Here is an 11752-nt window from a genome sequence, read left to right as displayed (position 1 = left end):
ATTGTTTTGTTGGAAAATGAGTCAAACTACTCGATCTATAGATTAATGAGATGTAGTAGAGGAAAGACTAAAATTAGCTGTTTCGTTGAAATTCTTTTTTCAAGTACTGAGAGTTTTTTGTGCATTACACAGTGAGAAATCTACGACGTGTTGTTGTTTGTAGTTATTGGGGAACTCTTTCGAACACAAAAATTACTTTTTATAGCATTCTTGGAGAATATTTCCTTAAAACCGTGGCATTACTGGTGTCCTCTAGACTCCTACGGAACTTTTCGTTTTTCTTCCATTCTATCTTGCTGTTGTAAATGACACTGCTTCTTGGATACTTTTTAAAAACTTTAAAAAAATAGGTGGTGAGGAAAATCTGTACTCTATTACTGGAGTCCTTCTATTAATAACATGATCTCTTTAGTTTGTACCATAAATTCCACAAAAGGGAATCAGTTTTAACCTCAATTCAATTTCTCCCGAGCGAATTAGAATGAAAATAGTGGTCACTTTAGAATTTCTTTGGAAATAAAAGTAGTTCAAATCCGAAACGAACTTTGAATGAACGGAACTAATCAATGCTCATTGAAATAAAAGTTTACTACAGCCTATTTATTGTTACTCTTTGAGAGCTGATTTTTTTTGTTCAATGCAAGAACCACATAGTTTAACTGAATTTGCACAATCTTTCAGAGTGGTTTTGCGTTCTGGAGCTCTCTTGCTGTCTGTTTCCCCTTTGCCTCAATCCATCTTTCGTATGTCTCATCTCTCTCCTAGCCAATCCATCTTCTCAATGCACTACCGCGCGCGATACACGACCATTTTCTGCTCGTTTGCATCTTAACCAGAGAATAATGAGTTGAAACGTTTTCAATGATTAAGGAAGACTTTAAGAAAGTTATCTTAAAATAATTGTACTCATGAAAAATTGTTTTTTTTTATCTTGTATTGACAAAAGATCAGATTTTACGAAACGTACTGTAGCAAAAAGTTCATTTCTTTTATTCGTTTCATTTATCTCATCATTTATAATAAAAATCACACATCTCTAAATAGCAGCGAAAATTCTAGTCCTGGAATTTTGGTACTTCTTTTTCTTAATGAAACACATGACGTAACTATGCAAAAACGATTATAATGTATTACTCTCACCTTCCTAATTGTTAGGATAGTGATGATTCCTAAAACGTTTAGGATTTAGCAACTACATATATGTATGTTGACCACGTATATACTTTGGTGCTTGTTTGTTGGGTGATTCATATGGAACGCAATGAGGCGGGCCGAAATCCGGAGTGACAATGAGCTGATAAAGACGATAGATAGAGGCTAGTGAGTGATGGCGAAACGCGGACCACTCCATAAACCTCAACCTCGATTTATGGACGAGGACACATAAGGGTCGAAACTTACATGTTCATCTTGCATTACATTTCATAGAAATAAAGCAATGTTGCTTCCATGCCCTTCTTATCGTCGAGAAAATCTTCGAAAAAAAAAAAAAGATTCAATTTCTCATCAATTCTTTGTAAGTGGGATCTATATGGTATTGTTAGAACATTTCTATCCAGTTTCTCTTCTTCATCTCATCCTTGTATTATGATAACATTTATCATGGTGTTGTTTAATGGCAAGGATTTCGATGCTATTATCGTTGCAACTATTCTAACCCTATTTTCCCAAGAAACAAACAGGAAATTTTCATTCATTTTGTTTCCTCTCCTTAAGAAGATCTGATTAAGATTACTTGAAACTGAACAAAGCATGTCTATCATTATCTAGAAAAGTCTGTTTACTTTTTTGTTTGGTTTTTCGAAGTCCTCATTGTCCTCAGGATTTACATATCGTACCAGAACAGGTCTCAGTCAAGCTTCATTATTTATTCACTTATTTAGAAACAATTCCATGTGCTTGATTAGAATTCACTGAGCCAAGAGAAACACTTGTAAGCAGATACTCGTATGCTTTCCAGTATGCGTTAATTCTTTTCTAGGATTGCGTAGGGCTTAAAATTGTGGTGAAATAATCACTGGATCCCTAAATTTAGTATGTTACCATTGGTGGATACTAGTTTTAGTGAACAGGCTGATTCTGTCAAATGGTCAAATATCTAGGAATGTTTGTCCACTTTTGCATAAAGTGAAGAATGACAGGAAGAAAATCCGGAAAAGTAGCATCTATTAACCATTACTGATAGAGTTGTACTTGAATCTTTCCCTGGATCACTCGTTATTTATCAGAATAAAGAACTAATCCTTCGATGTTGATAATGTTGTGATCCAAGAATCCTGGAGCAGAGCTCTGAGCTGAATGATACGAGATTAACTCTAGGAACTGTCAGTCAGTCGTGAATCGACAGCGGCGTCTTTTGATCGCGTATGCAAATGGTATCATGCCATGACCCGCTATAGAGACGATACGCAAAGCAGCTTACTATCGTATGCAACATCTTCGTGTGATCCTGGAACCTCCTCCACGCTTGTAAATCCGACCATTCAAGCAAGCACTGCTAACCATCCTTCTAACCACCTCTACCACCTCTATCACCGAATACCGTATACTATGAGGATGTAGTGAGTGAGTGAGTGTGAGAGAGAGTGTAGGCGGAGTGTAGAGAGTCAGTAGTGTGCGTTTGCAACAACTCATAAATCGCGGCGCTACACGTTTCGAATGTGCGTCGGTGACTTATGGTCGCTTACACGACCATCAACTACTTCCACATCATAATTTAAGCGACCGCAGCATCGCGATTTAGCGCCAGTCATCACCAACTCAAATTTATTACTCACAATTCCTTGAAAACACCTTCACCACATCACCTTGAAGAAATTCTTCATCATATTATATCACCTAAATGAATGTTACAATGACCTTCACATTCCTTTTACAACTGGTGCGTTTTCTACAGAAAATGCGCCAATATTTCATTTTGAAAGAAAAAAATCACTAACTATCGCTAAAAAGTTATCTTATCTATGTGACCGCAGCGAACATTTAGCCGTTAGGGTCAGGTTGCTTGTCTAGAAATTACATTCGATCCACACGATCCATTTTTGCGATATTTTCGAGAATAACGCGATATCGCGTGTCTATACGTAATCGAAAACAGATCGACGCTTCAATGCTGGCATTTGACGGTGGTTCGCTCTGAGCTACCACATCAATCACTAAGATTTTGCCACTAAGCGCTTTGTTTGCATGATTTACACAGTCGGTAGATTTTCTCAACTAACTGAACACTACTGAGTTAAGTTATTCTCAATTCTTTCTCTCTCTCGTTGTATATCATATTTGAAATTTATTGAATTATGTGACGTGAAATATGTTTAACTCCCACGATCTCTCTTTTATCTTGTGTTCCTTTTTCTCGTGTTGATAGTGTTATCTCGTTCCTCGCTTGTCACCCAATAAATTCATGCACCGCTTGTGCTTCGATTTATGACTACAATCGCCGTAATTTGTGACATTCTGATATTTCTTTTCTAGTTCTTTCAAATCAAATTAACTAACTAGTACAAGCTACCTGGAATCTATCTCATCTATGTGAACAACACTAAAAATCCTTCTCAATTACTCAAATTTTATCGGATAAAACCGGAAAAATTGTTCCACTAAAGCAACATTTTGAGAGAAAAAAAAGTTTTTCAGAGAAACAGCACGACAAATCTTCGTCTTTTGCTTACATTACGGTATACGTTGTTGAAGAAGATCATCATTGAAATCATTTCTTGCGAAAAAGTTTTCTACATTTTTAAAATGTTCACTTAGGAGCAGCAGTTGTTTTGCAATCATTCCACTTTCCTCGTTATCAATCAAACTCCCTTACTTTTGAGCTTCAAGTGAAGATATCTAGCAGTCACCCGTTCACATTCTAACTCCTATTATTTCTTTCTTAGACAATAATTTAATGTTGCGTTCTATTGTTAGGTGTTTTTTTTTCTAAAATGAAAAATCAAACCTTACACTATCAGTTGTGCAGAGAATGTGGAACGGGCCATTGACCTTGTCACTCATCACATGCCATGTTCTACGGACTATCGCTATCGTTGGAGTCGAACCAAGTATAAGTGAGTTTTAATCATTATTTTGCACAATTAATTTCTCCTCTATTTAATTATTTAATGCTAATGAAAAACCTCTCATAGTGATCTGTTTATGATCTTACAATTTTAAAGGTTTTTTCGATGGTACTGACTATATGAATCAATGTAAGACTAGACTTGAACGACGAATCACAGGTAACAAACAGAAATATTTCAGAAAAAGTTCATTCGAATATTTTTTTTTCAAATTTAGGTCTCTCTGGAGTAATTTATTCTCATTCACTTTACGGAAGAGTGCCTTATAACGCAAGCAGGAACTGTTTCGTGATGTTAATTGCTCCAATAGGTTATCGTATACGATTACGGGTTCTGGAATTCGATGTGAATGGTCAAAATTCAATTTGTGAGAAGGATACATTACATGTGTTTGATGTAGGTTAATTTATCTGGTTTAAATGGTCCTAAATTTGACGTTCCCTTTGAACCAACACTTTTTAATATTAAACTTCTTAAAATTCAGCACGAGACAGTGATTGACCCTGCTGCCGCACATTTTCAATCGAGCGATTCCGTTACACCTGGACCCATAATAGGTAATGAAAATTTTCCTGGAAAAAAAAACACAATCCATGATTTATTCGCTAAATTTAGGACAGTTTTGCGGTAAACGCACCAATACTAGCGAGTTAAGCGTAAGCACTTTGAATGCACTCACACTTTGGTGGCATACTGATCCATTACTTGCACAACAACATCCAGCAAAAGGATTTCGACTTCAATGGAATGCATTTCGAGTAACAACCAATGGTTTGTCATCTATTTACGAGTTTTTACTTGTGAATTACACAGTTATCGACTGATTCTGGAGTATATTTACAGAACTTTAAATTCTTTACAGTTCCCTGTTCACCGTCACGTGAGTTCGCATGCGGAGGAAACGAATGCATTCCAATTCAGTTAGCTTGTGATCGTTTTGCGGACTGTCGGGATGAGTCGGACATTATCTACACCAGACAATTTGCTGCAAATTGTGAGAGTGAGTTAAGAAAAAGTCCTTCAACACAAATTAGTTCACATATCTGAGCTAAACTCTGGTAATGAAGGGCTGTTTCCGGATACAAAATCTAGAACCATGCTGGATCATAGATCTTGCATAAGTTATATCGTGTAATCGGCAGGATTTATTTAAAAAAAAAAACCTGAAAAATCTTCCCAGACTCAAGAGAATCTCAGCTCGACATTTCAATTTGTAATGTAATGTTACGAATCCAGTAATTTTCTGTTCAGTTCGATAGAAATAGTGTTACTACGCTTACACATACAGCATAAAGCAAATGATGACTCCTATATCTCTCTTTCCCAATTTTTCTTTTCATCATAACCATATGTTTACTGTATGTGTCAAAATGTCTGGTCCATCTTATACGTTTCTTTTTTTCATTCACTGGGTTGGATTTCAAGTTAAAATGCACTTTATGTTTTCTACCGTACCTGAAGACTAATCACTGCTTTGTGCGGATGAACTTTTCGGACAACTACGAAATTCCAGTTTCACTGTTTGAAGCAATTAATATTGTAAAATGTTGTATTTTACATCAATTAAAGTCAGTGAATCACGATTCAGACGTGATGCGGAACCCATGGCGAAAGCATAGAGTTTGAGTAGTAGTTTGCGGAACACAGTGTGGTTCCTCTCATCGTTCCGTAATCGTCGTAAAAAAACGATGTGGAAGAAGCCGTTATTTTACGACGATTTTAGTTACAACGCGCCATCTTCATTCATGCGTCGCATCCAAGTGCGAGCGGTCGAAAATCAATGATATCTTCTCACCAGCCTTTTCATGTGAGACAAATGAATAAGCAGCTAAGGGAGCCGGAACGTGTACGTAGAAGAGCGTTCTAACGTATGTCGTAGGAACTGAAGCGGTTCCCACTCCGTTTTTTGCGAAAATTAGGGAAAGATGGGCGGAACCATGCTGGATTCCGCTATCGAGTATCCGAACTATACGTTTTCGCTGTGGATTCCGCAATACGCCAAAATCGAGATACGCTGAATTTGATTCGCGTATTATATGAAGATCGGTTGTCATCATCGCCCGCCTTTCTTCAGCTTTTTCAACAATAGTTAATGCTTTATTGTTTATTTACTATTTTCTACATTATTTCATAAGTTTCCACATCTTCCAGAAACAAACACTGCACATAAGGAAGCGATGTGAAAACACCTATAACAATTTCAAAAAAAAAACGAGATCATAGTTTCACTGTCGTTGGAAAGAGTAGGACTCGCTAACAGAGTAATGACTACAACCGAGAAAGCAGAATTTTTAAACATATAAAAAAATATAAAATAAAAAAATATATAGACTGTGGTTTTTTTTGTAGCGAATATTCGATTGGACCATAATTGTTTTGCCAAAAACTTTGTATAATGTTTATCCTGAAAAGAACTGACTGCCTGACATCATCTCATAGTAATATGTGGTGGTTCATCATCAAGATGTATCTTAAATTAAGAACGTTCTTGTCAAATGAAAAAAATATCCAAGAAAACGTGAGTCATGAAAATACAGAACGTGGACATGAGGGACGTTTATGAAGGAGCATTTCACATCTGTACAAAATTTATGGATGAAAACTGCGTCCACTGATGCTTACTCAACCGGATGTTTTCATTTACTGGAACCTCTGGCGCCCTCATTAGTCCTTAACTGAGAGAAAACATCATCTGAACATGTTATTCTTTACTTCATTTTGAATCCAGTGATGATTTTTCCATAAATAATTGATTGATTGGTTAATTTTAAAAGATTTTTCGTATTAAGAGATGTTGTGAGATGGTATGTGGTAGTTCCTCAAGAGGTTGAAACAGGATCTCAACTGTTAACTGTGAATATCCGTGCAGTCGAGGATGTAGTAGTGTAGGCTGTAAAATATATCAGAAAAACTTAGTTTCAGATTTAGACATTGATCCATTGACGTCAGTCTCGGGATTCCTTGTGCTGTTGCTTTCTGGAGGTGTAGTGCTTCTACTCGGATGCGTCTGCATATCGTTTTGTATCTGCTGTCGATGTATCAGATCCATTCATCCACAATTTAAAGGTACGACATTTTACACACAAATTTTTATACAAAATTCATATATTAAAGCAAAAAAGATCATGATTCACCATATCACTTAAATATTATTAAGACGAAGCTGTTGAATGTGGAGGAGTTCCATCGCCTCCAGAACCTCCACAATTCTATCCTCCATCGCCTCCAAAAATTCCTCTTCCGGCCACATCGATTGCGTTTACACCGAGGAAACTTCCACAAATGTACGTGAATCGATTAATCCAATTTTTAAAGGAGACTGTAATTGTATATTTTGTACAATTGTAATTGTACAAAATATACAATTACAGTCTGATTTGGAGCCTAATTTTGTACAGGGATGGGCCGAACATGGTTCATGATGGATACCGTTCTGTTCGAATAGGAAATGAGTATGGAAGTCCAATGGATGTGAATCAACATGACTACACATATGTCAGAAACGATGTTCATCGTAATTTATTGTGACAATTGTCCACAGTTTTATTCTTTTTATGTGTCTCAATTTAATTAAATTACAAATAACAGCCTAGAAATATTATTTCAGGATAGGCTTCATTCAAAAATTGTCCGGTGTTAGTAGTAACATCTGTATAGCTCTTATTGTCTGATTGTAATTTGTCGCTCATGCTATGGAAAGGGTAGGCGCATTTTGTCGACCATACAATTCGATAATGATCTCATTGCCATCATATACATTGTACATTTCTTTTCATTTTGATGTTTGCAGTGTTTGTTTTTGAACGGGTCATATGAAAATAAATATTTTGCAGTTCCATCTCTTAACAGAAACTTTAAAAAAGAGAAGAAATGACGAAAAGTACTAGGAGAGAAAATGATACATTTTATGATTTTCTCCCCTTTTATCGCTTCAATTGAAATGAAAAATAGTAAAGACACGAAAACGAAGTTAGGAAGTATCTACAGCAAAAAACAACAGAGAAATTGTGCTCTTTCAAGAAAAAAGTAAACCTTTTTTCTCGCTTCTGAAAATGATATATTTTATGATTTCCTTACCTGAATATGAAAGTAAGTATTTTGCAGTTTTGTGTCTTAACAGAAACTTCAAAAAAAGAGAAGAGATGATTAAAAGTACTAGGTGAGAAAATAATATATTTTTGATGACAATTTCAAATTTAATCTGACGAATTGATTCAGAGCCGTACTAAATGCTGTAGAAATAATTTTTGTGAAAGAAAATTACAGGAATTACTGAAGAAAAAAATTTAAGATACATATCTTGAACAAGGAGAGGACTCTGCCCCCAATAAAAATGTTTATTGGATCTTTTCTATGATATTACTTTTGATTTATCCTGTTAAAATGGGAGAGTTATGGACCTCACATTTGTTTGAGACTTCGATGAATAAAACCTATCTACAGATATGTTTCTACAAAATCAACTTTTTAAGGAATGCCGCTTCAATACTCAGAACTACAGTGAAATAGATTGAGACTCCCTTAATTCTTACCGGCATTAGAAGCGAAATTAGAATTGACGATAAAAATTCGAACTGCTAATTTTCATTCCTTAAGTGAGTCCAGAGTACGAACTCCGATAGATCTGAAACCGTTCAAAGTCGCTGAGGCACTGCTCTCTATAGCGGAAGCCAAAAATCAACGAAGCCAAATTGTTTGAATTGTGTTGTAATTTGGTTTATTTGTATTTTTTGTTGTAGAGTAGAAGCATCCGGAATGAGAATTCCGAGCAAATTGGTTTGAGAATTAATGGCATCACCACACGAATCTGGTGCGGTACAGGTTTCAGGTGGATTGTGCCTATACGGGGCCGTAGATTGTGGGGAAGGGGGTGATTCCGTTTATCTCTTCCTGATTACCATAAAAAACGGTTCGGAAAATACGGATTCGAGCGTTCCGGTGCGGTATTTTCTACGACGAGTTCGATTGGAGCGCGCCAGCCTTGTGCACGCGCCTCATATTCCAAGCCGTTTTTTACGGCAATTGGGAAGAAATGGGCGGAATCATCCTCCTCTCCATAATCTACGACCCCATATAGGAACTCTCCACCTGAAATCCGTATCACCCCAGATTCGTGGGGTAATGTCTTTAAATCTACATAATACTTTGGTTTTCAGGAAATATTACGATTCTTATACTCTGAAAGTGAGATACGAGCCACACAAAGAAAAACCGTAGTCTCTGCTTGGCTGGAGAACGCACCAAACTTTTTGCCCAAGTTTTCCAACAAAGAAAGTGCTTACGAGAAAAAGAACGGTGTCCTTTCAGCAGAAATGGCTTTGTTTTATGGCGATGTAAAGTTAAAAGTAGCAATGATACCCGTAGTAATCATTATCCCTAATTAAAAATGTAAAAATAAGTTATATCATATAACATATTTTGTCTCCCGAGCGTTCTGAAATCAGAGATTTTCTGCAAACGCTTTCAAAAAAGGCGGAAAAGAAACTCTGTGTTAGACAGGTGAAAAGAACTAGAAAAAACCGAAAGGGACGTCCTAAACAGAAGAAATTAAGGGAAACCTTAGAACCCGAAAATATAATCCATTTCTTGTTCTAGAGGAACCTTCATGCATTCTCTGTTGAATAGGAAACGTTTCTGCAGATTCTTTGAGTGTTCTTTGAAAGTATTTTGCAATCTAGATCATTTTATCTAAATCGAGAAGTGTCTGGCCATGTGATATCGCGTAAGATCAGTTTCTTTCTTTTCTGCAAATACCACTTTTTTATATGCACAAATTATGAGCTGTGATCAATCTAAGTATTACCAATGACAACGGAAAGTGGTTAACGATACTTCCATACTATCTTCTGTACATCGGGTGCTTAGGTTACAAATAACTAGTAAATAACTAGTAATAGGTAGGGTATCTTCTAAGATTAGCAATCGTGATTATCTTATTCCATGTCACACAATTTTAATATTTTGAATCCTTTAGGTACGGTAGAGAGTGAGGAGGATTATATATGCTGGAGTAGATCACCAACCACCAAAAATAATCAAATAATTTGTAATCGAATTAATAATTGATGGTATTCAAGAGAAAAAAGTTCCTAAAGGAATCCAAGAAGTTCAATTCAGGAAGTACAGAAACATCCCACCCGAATTTTTCCCATGTATGAAAAACACGGACATCACTTCTAACTGACTATTGTCGTCAAAAAGTCAAAAAAAGGAACGACGGTCAAAAGAAAGTAGTACTATCACCTGTATCACCTGTGCTCCCGTCGTTCATCGATGTGCTCGACTGGGCACTAGGATACTTCTATTTCACCCGCTCGGAAGAGTTGCCCACTGGCTTCTCCTCCCGCAAGGGACTCGAAGAGCACTGTATTTTTCCTTGAAGAACGTCGCAAGGAGGTCTGTACATCGGGTCGGGCGCTCCTCCTGCTGTGCGCTTGAAGTCGCGTGGTATCCAGTCACTCATGGCTCTGGTTCCTCGTCCAAGTTCCTCAGGGAACAACTTTGGTGCTTTTCAAGGTATATAATGAAGGTTTCGACTTCTTCTTCGTAGCTTGAGGTTAGAGGTGTGAAGAGTCGATGTTCTTTGGCATATTCGTGTTAACGAGGACGCCAACTCCACCAACTCCTCTACTTCCGCATGTTCCTAAGAATAGTTCTTCTCCAGTGTCATATACGGCGTTTTCTGTGTGGGATCGTCTCGTTCCGGCCAATCCGATGACGTCATACTTAATCATCCTAGCTTGCATCATCAGATCTTCAATGGCCAAACCAGTCCTTTTCTGTTTCGGGAGCCTAGATGACTCCTGAACTCCGTCTTTTCGGGCGCCACCGTGGCAAACTTTTCTCCGGAATCAGGAGTCTTTCTTATTACTTATTAACGCGTCTAATTTTCTAGTCCCATGAGTTTTGGAAGAACGTTTCGTCCTTCTGGAGCGGACAGGTGGAGCATTCTATTGGAGACGACTCCATACCGCCTCCCTTGGACCTCGTACTCACTTGATTGCAGGCTTTTGGCCGAACCGACGTGCGCGATAGAGTAGTATTATGAGCCGATCCTGGCACAGCAGAAGCGGGGAGTCCATCTGAATCCTGAATTCATCCGCGTCTCAAGGCAGGCTCAAGGTCACTTTTGGTCTGCGATTAGCCCTCCTCCCTATCTACCACGGGGGGACTCGCGACGTAGCTTCTCGACTGACTGCCTTTGATCCCTCTAATGAGGGAGATCCGTAGAATGATATTATATTTCTCAAAGAAAATAATATTTCTCATAATTCAATGGTTTCAGAAAAGAACGTAAAGCAGGCAGAAGTGAAAAGTATAACTTTCAAGCTAAAAGGGAAATTACAATTAATGGAAGGGAATGTTTAAAACAATTAGCAGTGTAGACGACTAGATAAAAATTATAAGCAATGGATCAAAATTGGCGAGGAAAATCGTCTGCAACAGCTAGTTATTCAAGTCATATATTAAAGCCAGGCTTAAACGAAAGATCAAATGTTATCTCGGAGCGACAATTAATACGGTAACCAACACTTCGCTTTTTGGATTCTTTGATTGTCTTTAGGGACCAGAAATGGATTTTGTTCAAATTTTGTATTCATTTGAATGACTTTCACAAAAAAAAAATTAGAAGGGTTCTCAGAATTTTGAGGACGAAACGCGCTGCGGGTGTTAGCTTTAAGCTT

The 11752-nt window shown here is 37.3% G+C and overlaps 2 protein-coding genes across 3 annotated transcripts; one reads left to right on the top strand and one right to left on the bottom strand.

Moving 5' to 3' along the window:
• Positions 1 to 3970: 3970 nt before the first annotated feature.
• Positions 3971 to 7595, top strand: RB195_021455 (uncharacterized protein; the record flags this gene model as incomplete). Of its 2 annotated transcripts, none has more annotated exons than XM_064208196.1 (9): positions 3971 to 4055; positions 4164 to 4226; positions 4285 to 4463; positions 4552 to 4624; positions 4683 to 4838; positions 4930 to 5067; positions 6996 to 7133; positions 7225 to 7351; positions 7466 to 7595. In XM_064208196.1, the coding sequence occupies 9 exons, from the start codon at positions 3971 to 3973 to the stop codon at positions 7593 to 7595; spliced, it is 1089 nt and encodes a 362-aa protein (XP_064064077.1). The 2 variants fall into 2 exon arrangements, with proteins under 2 accessions (XP_064064077.1, XP_013293602.1); XM_013438148.2 differs by having other exon boundaries at positions 6990 to 7133.
• Positions 7596 to 10624: 3029 nt separating this feature from the next.
• RB195_021454 (uncharacterized protein) lies at positions 10625 to 11149 on the bottom strand (the record flags this gene model as incomplete). The annotated part of the gene is made up of 2 exons (XM_064208195.1): positions 10625 to 10859; positions 11064 to 11149. 2 exons carry the CDS (start codon positions 11147 to 11149, stop codon positions 10625 to 10627), a joined length of 321 nt encoding a protein of 106 aa, XP_064064076.1.
• Between the last annotated feature and the right edge of the window lie 603 nt (positions 11150 to 11752).

Source organism: Necator americanus, chromosome X (assembly GCF_031761385.1).
Source record: "Necator americanus strain Aroian chromosome X, whole genome shotgun sequence".
NCBI classification, from domain to species: Eukaryota; Metazoa; Nematoda; class Chromadorea; order Rhabditida; family Ancylostomatidae; genus Necator; species Necator americanus.
The sequence above is the reverse complement of the archived record's forward strand: the minus strand, read 5'-3'. Positions and strand labels throughout refer to the sequence as shown.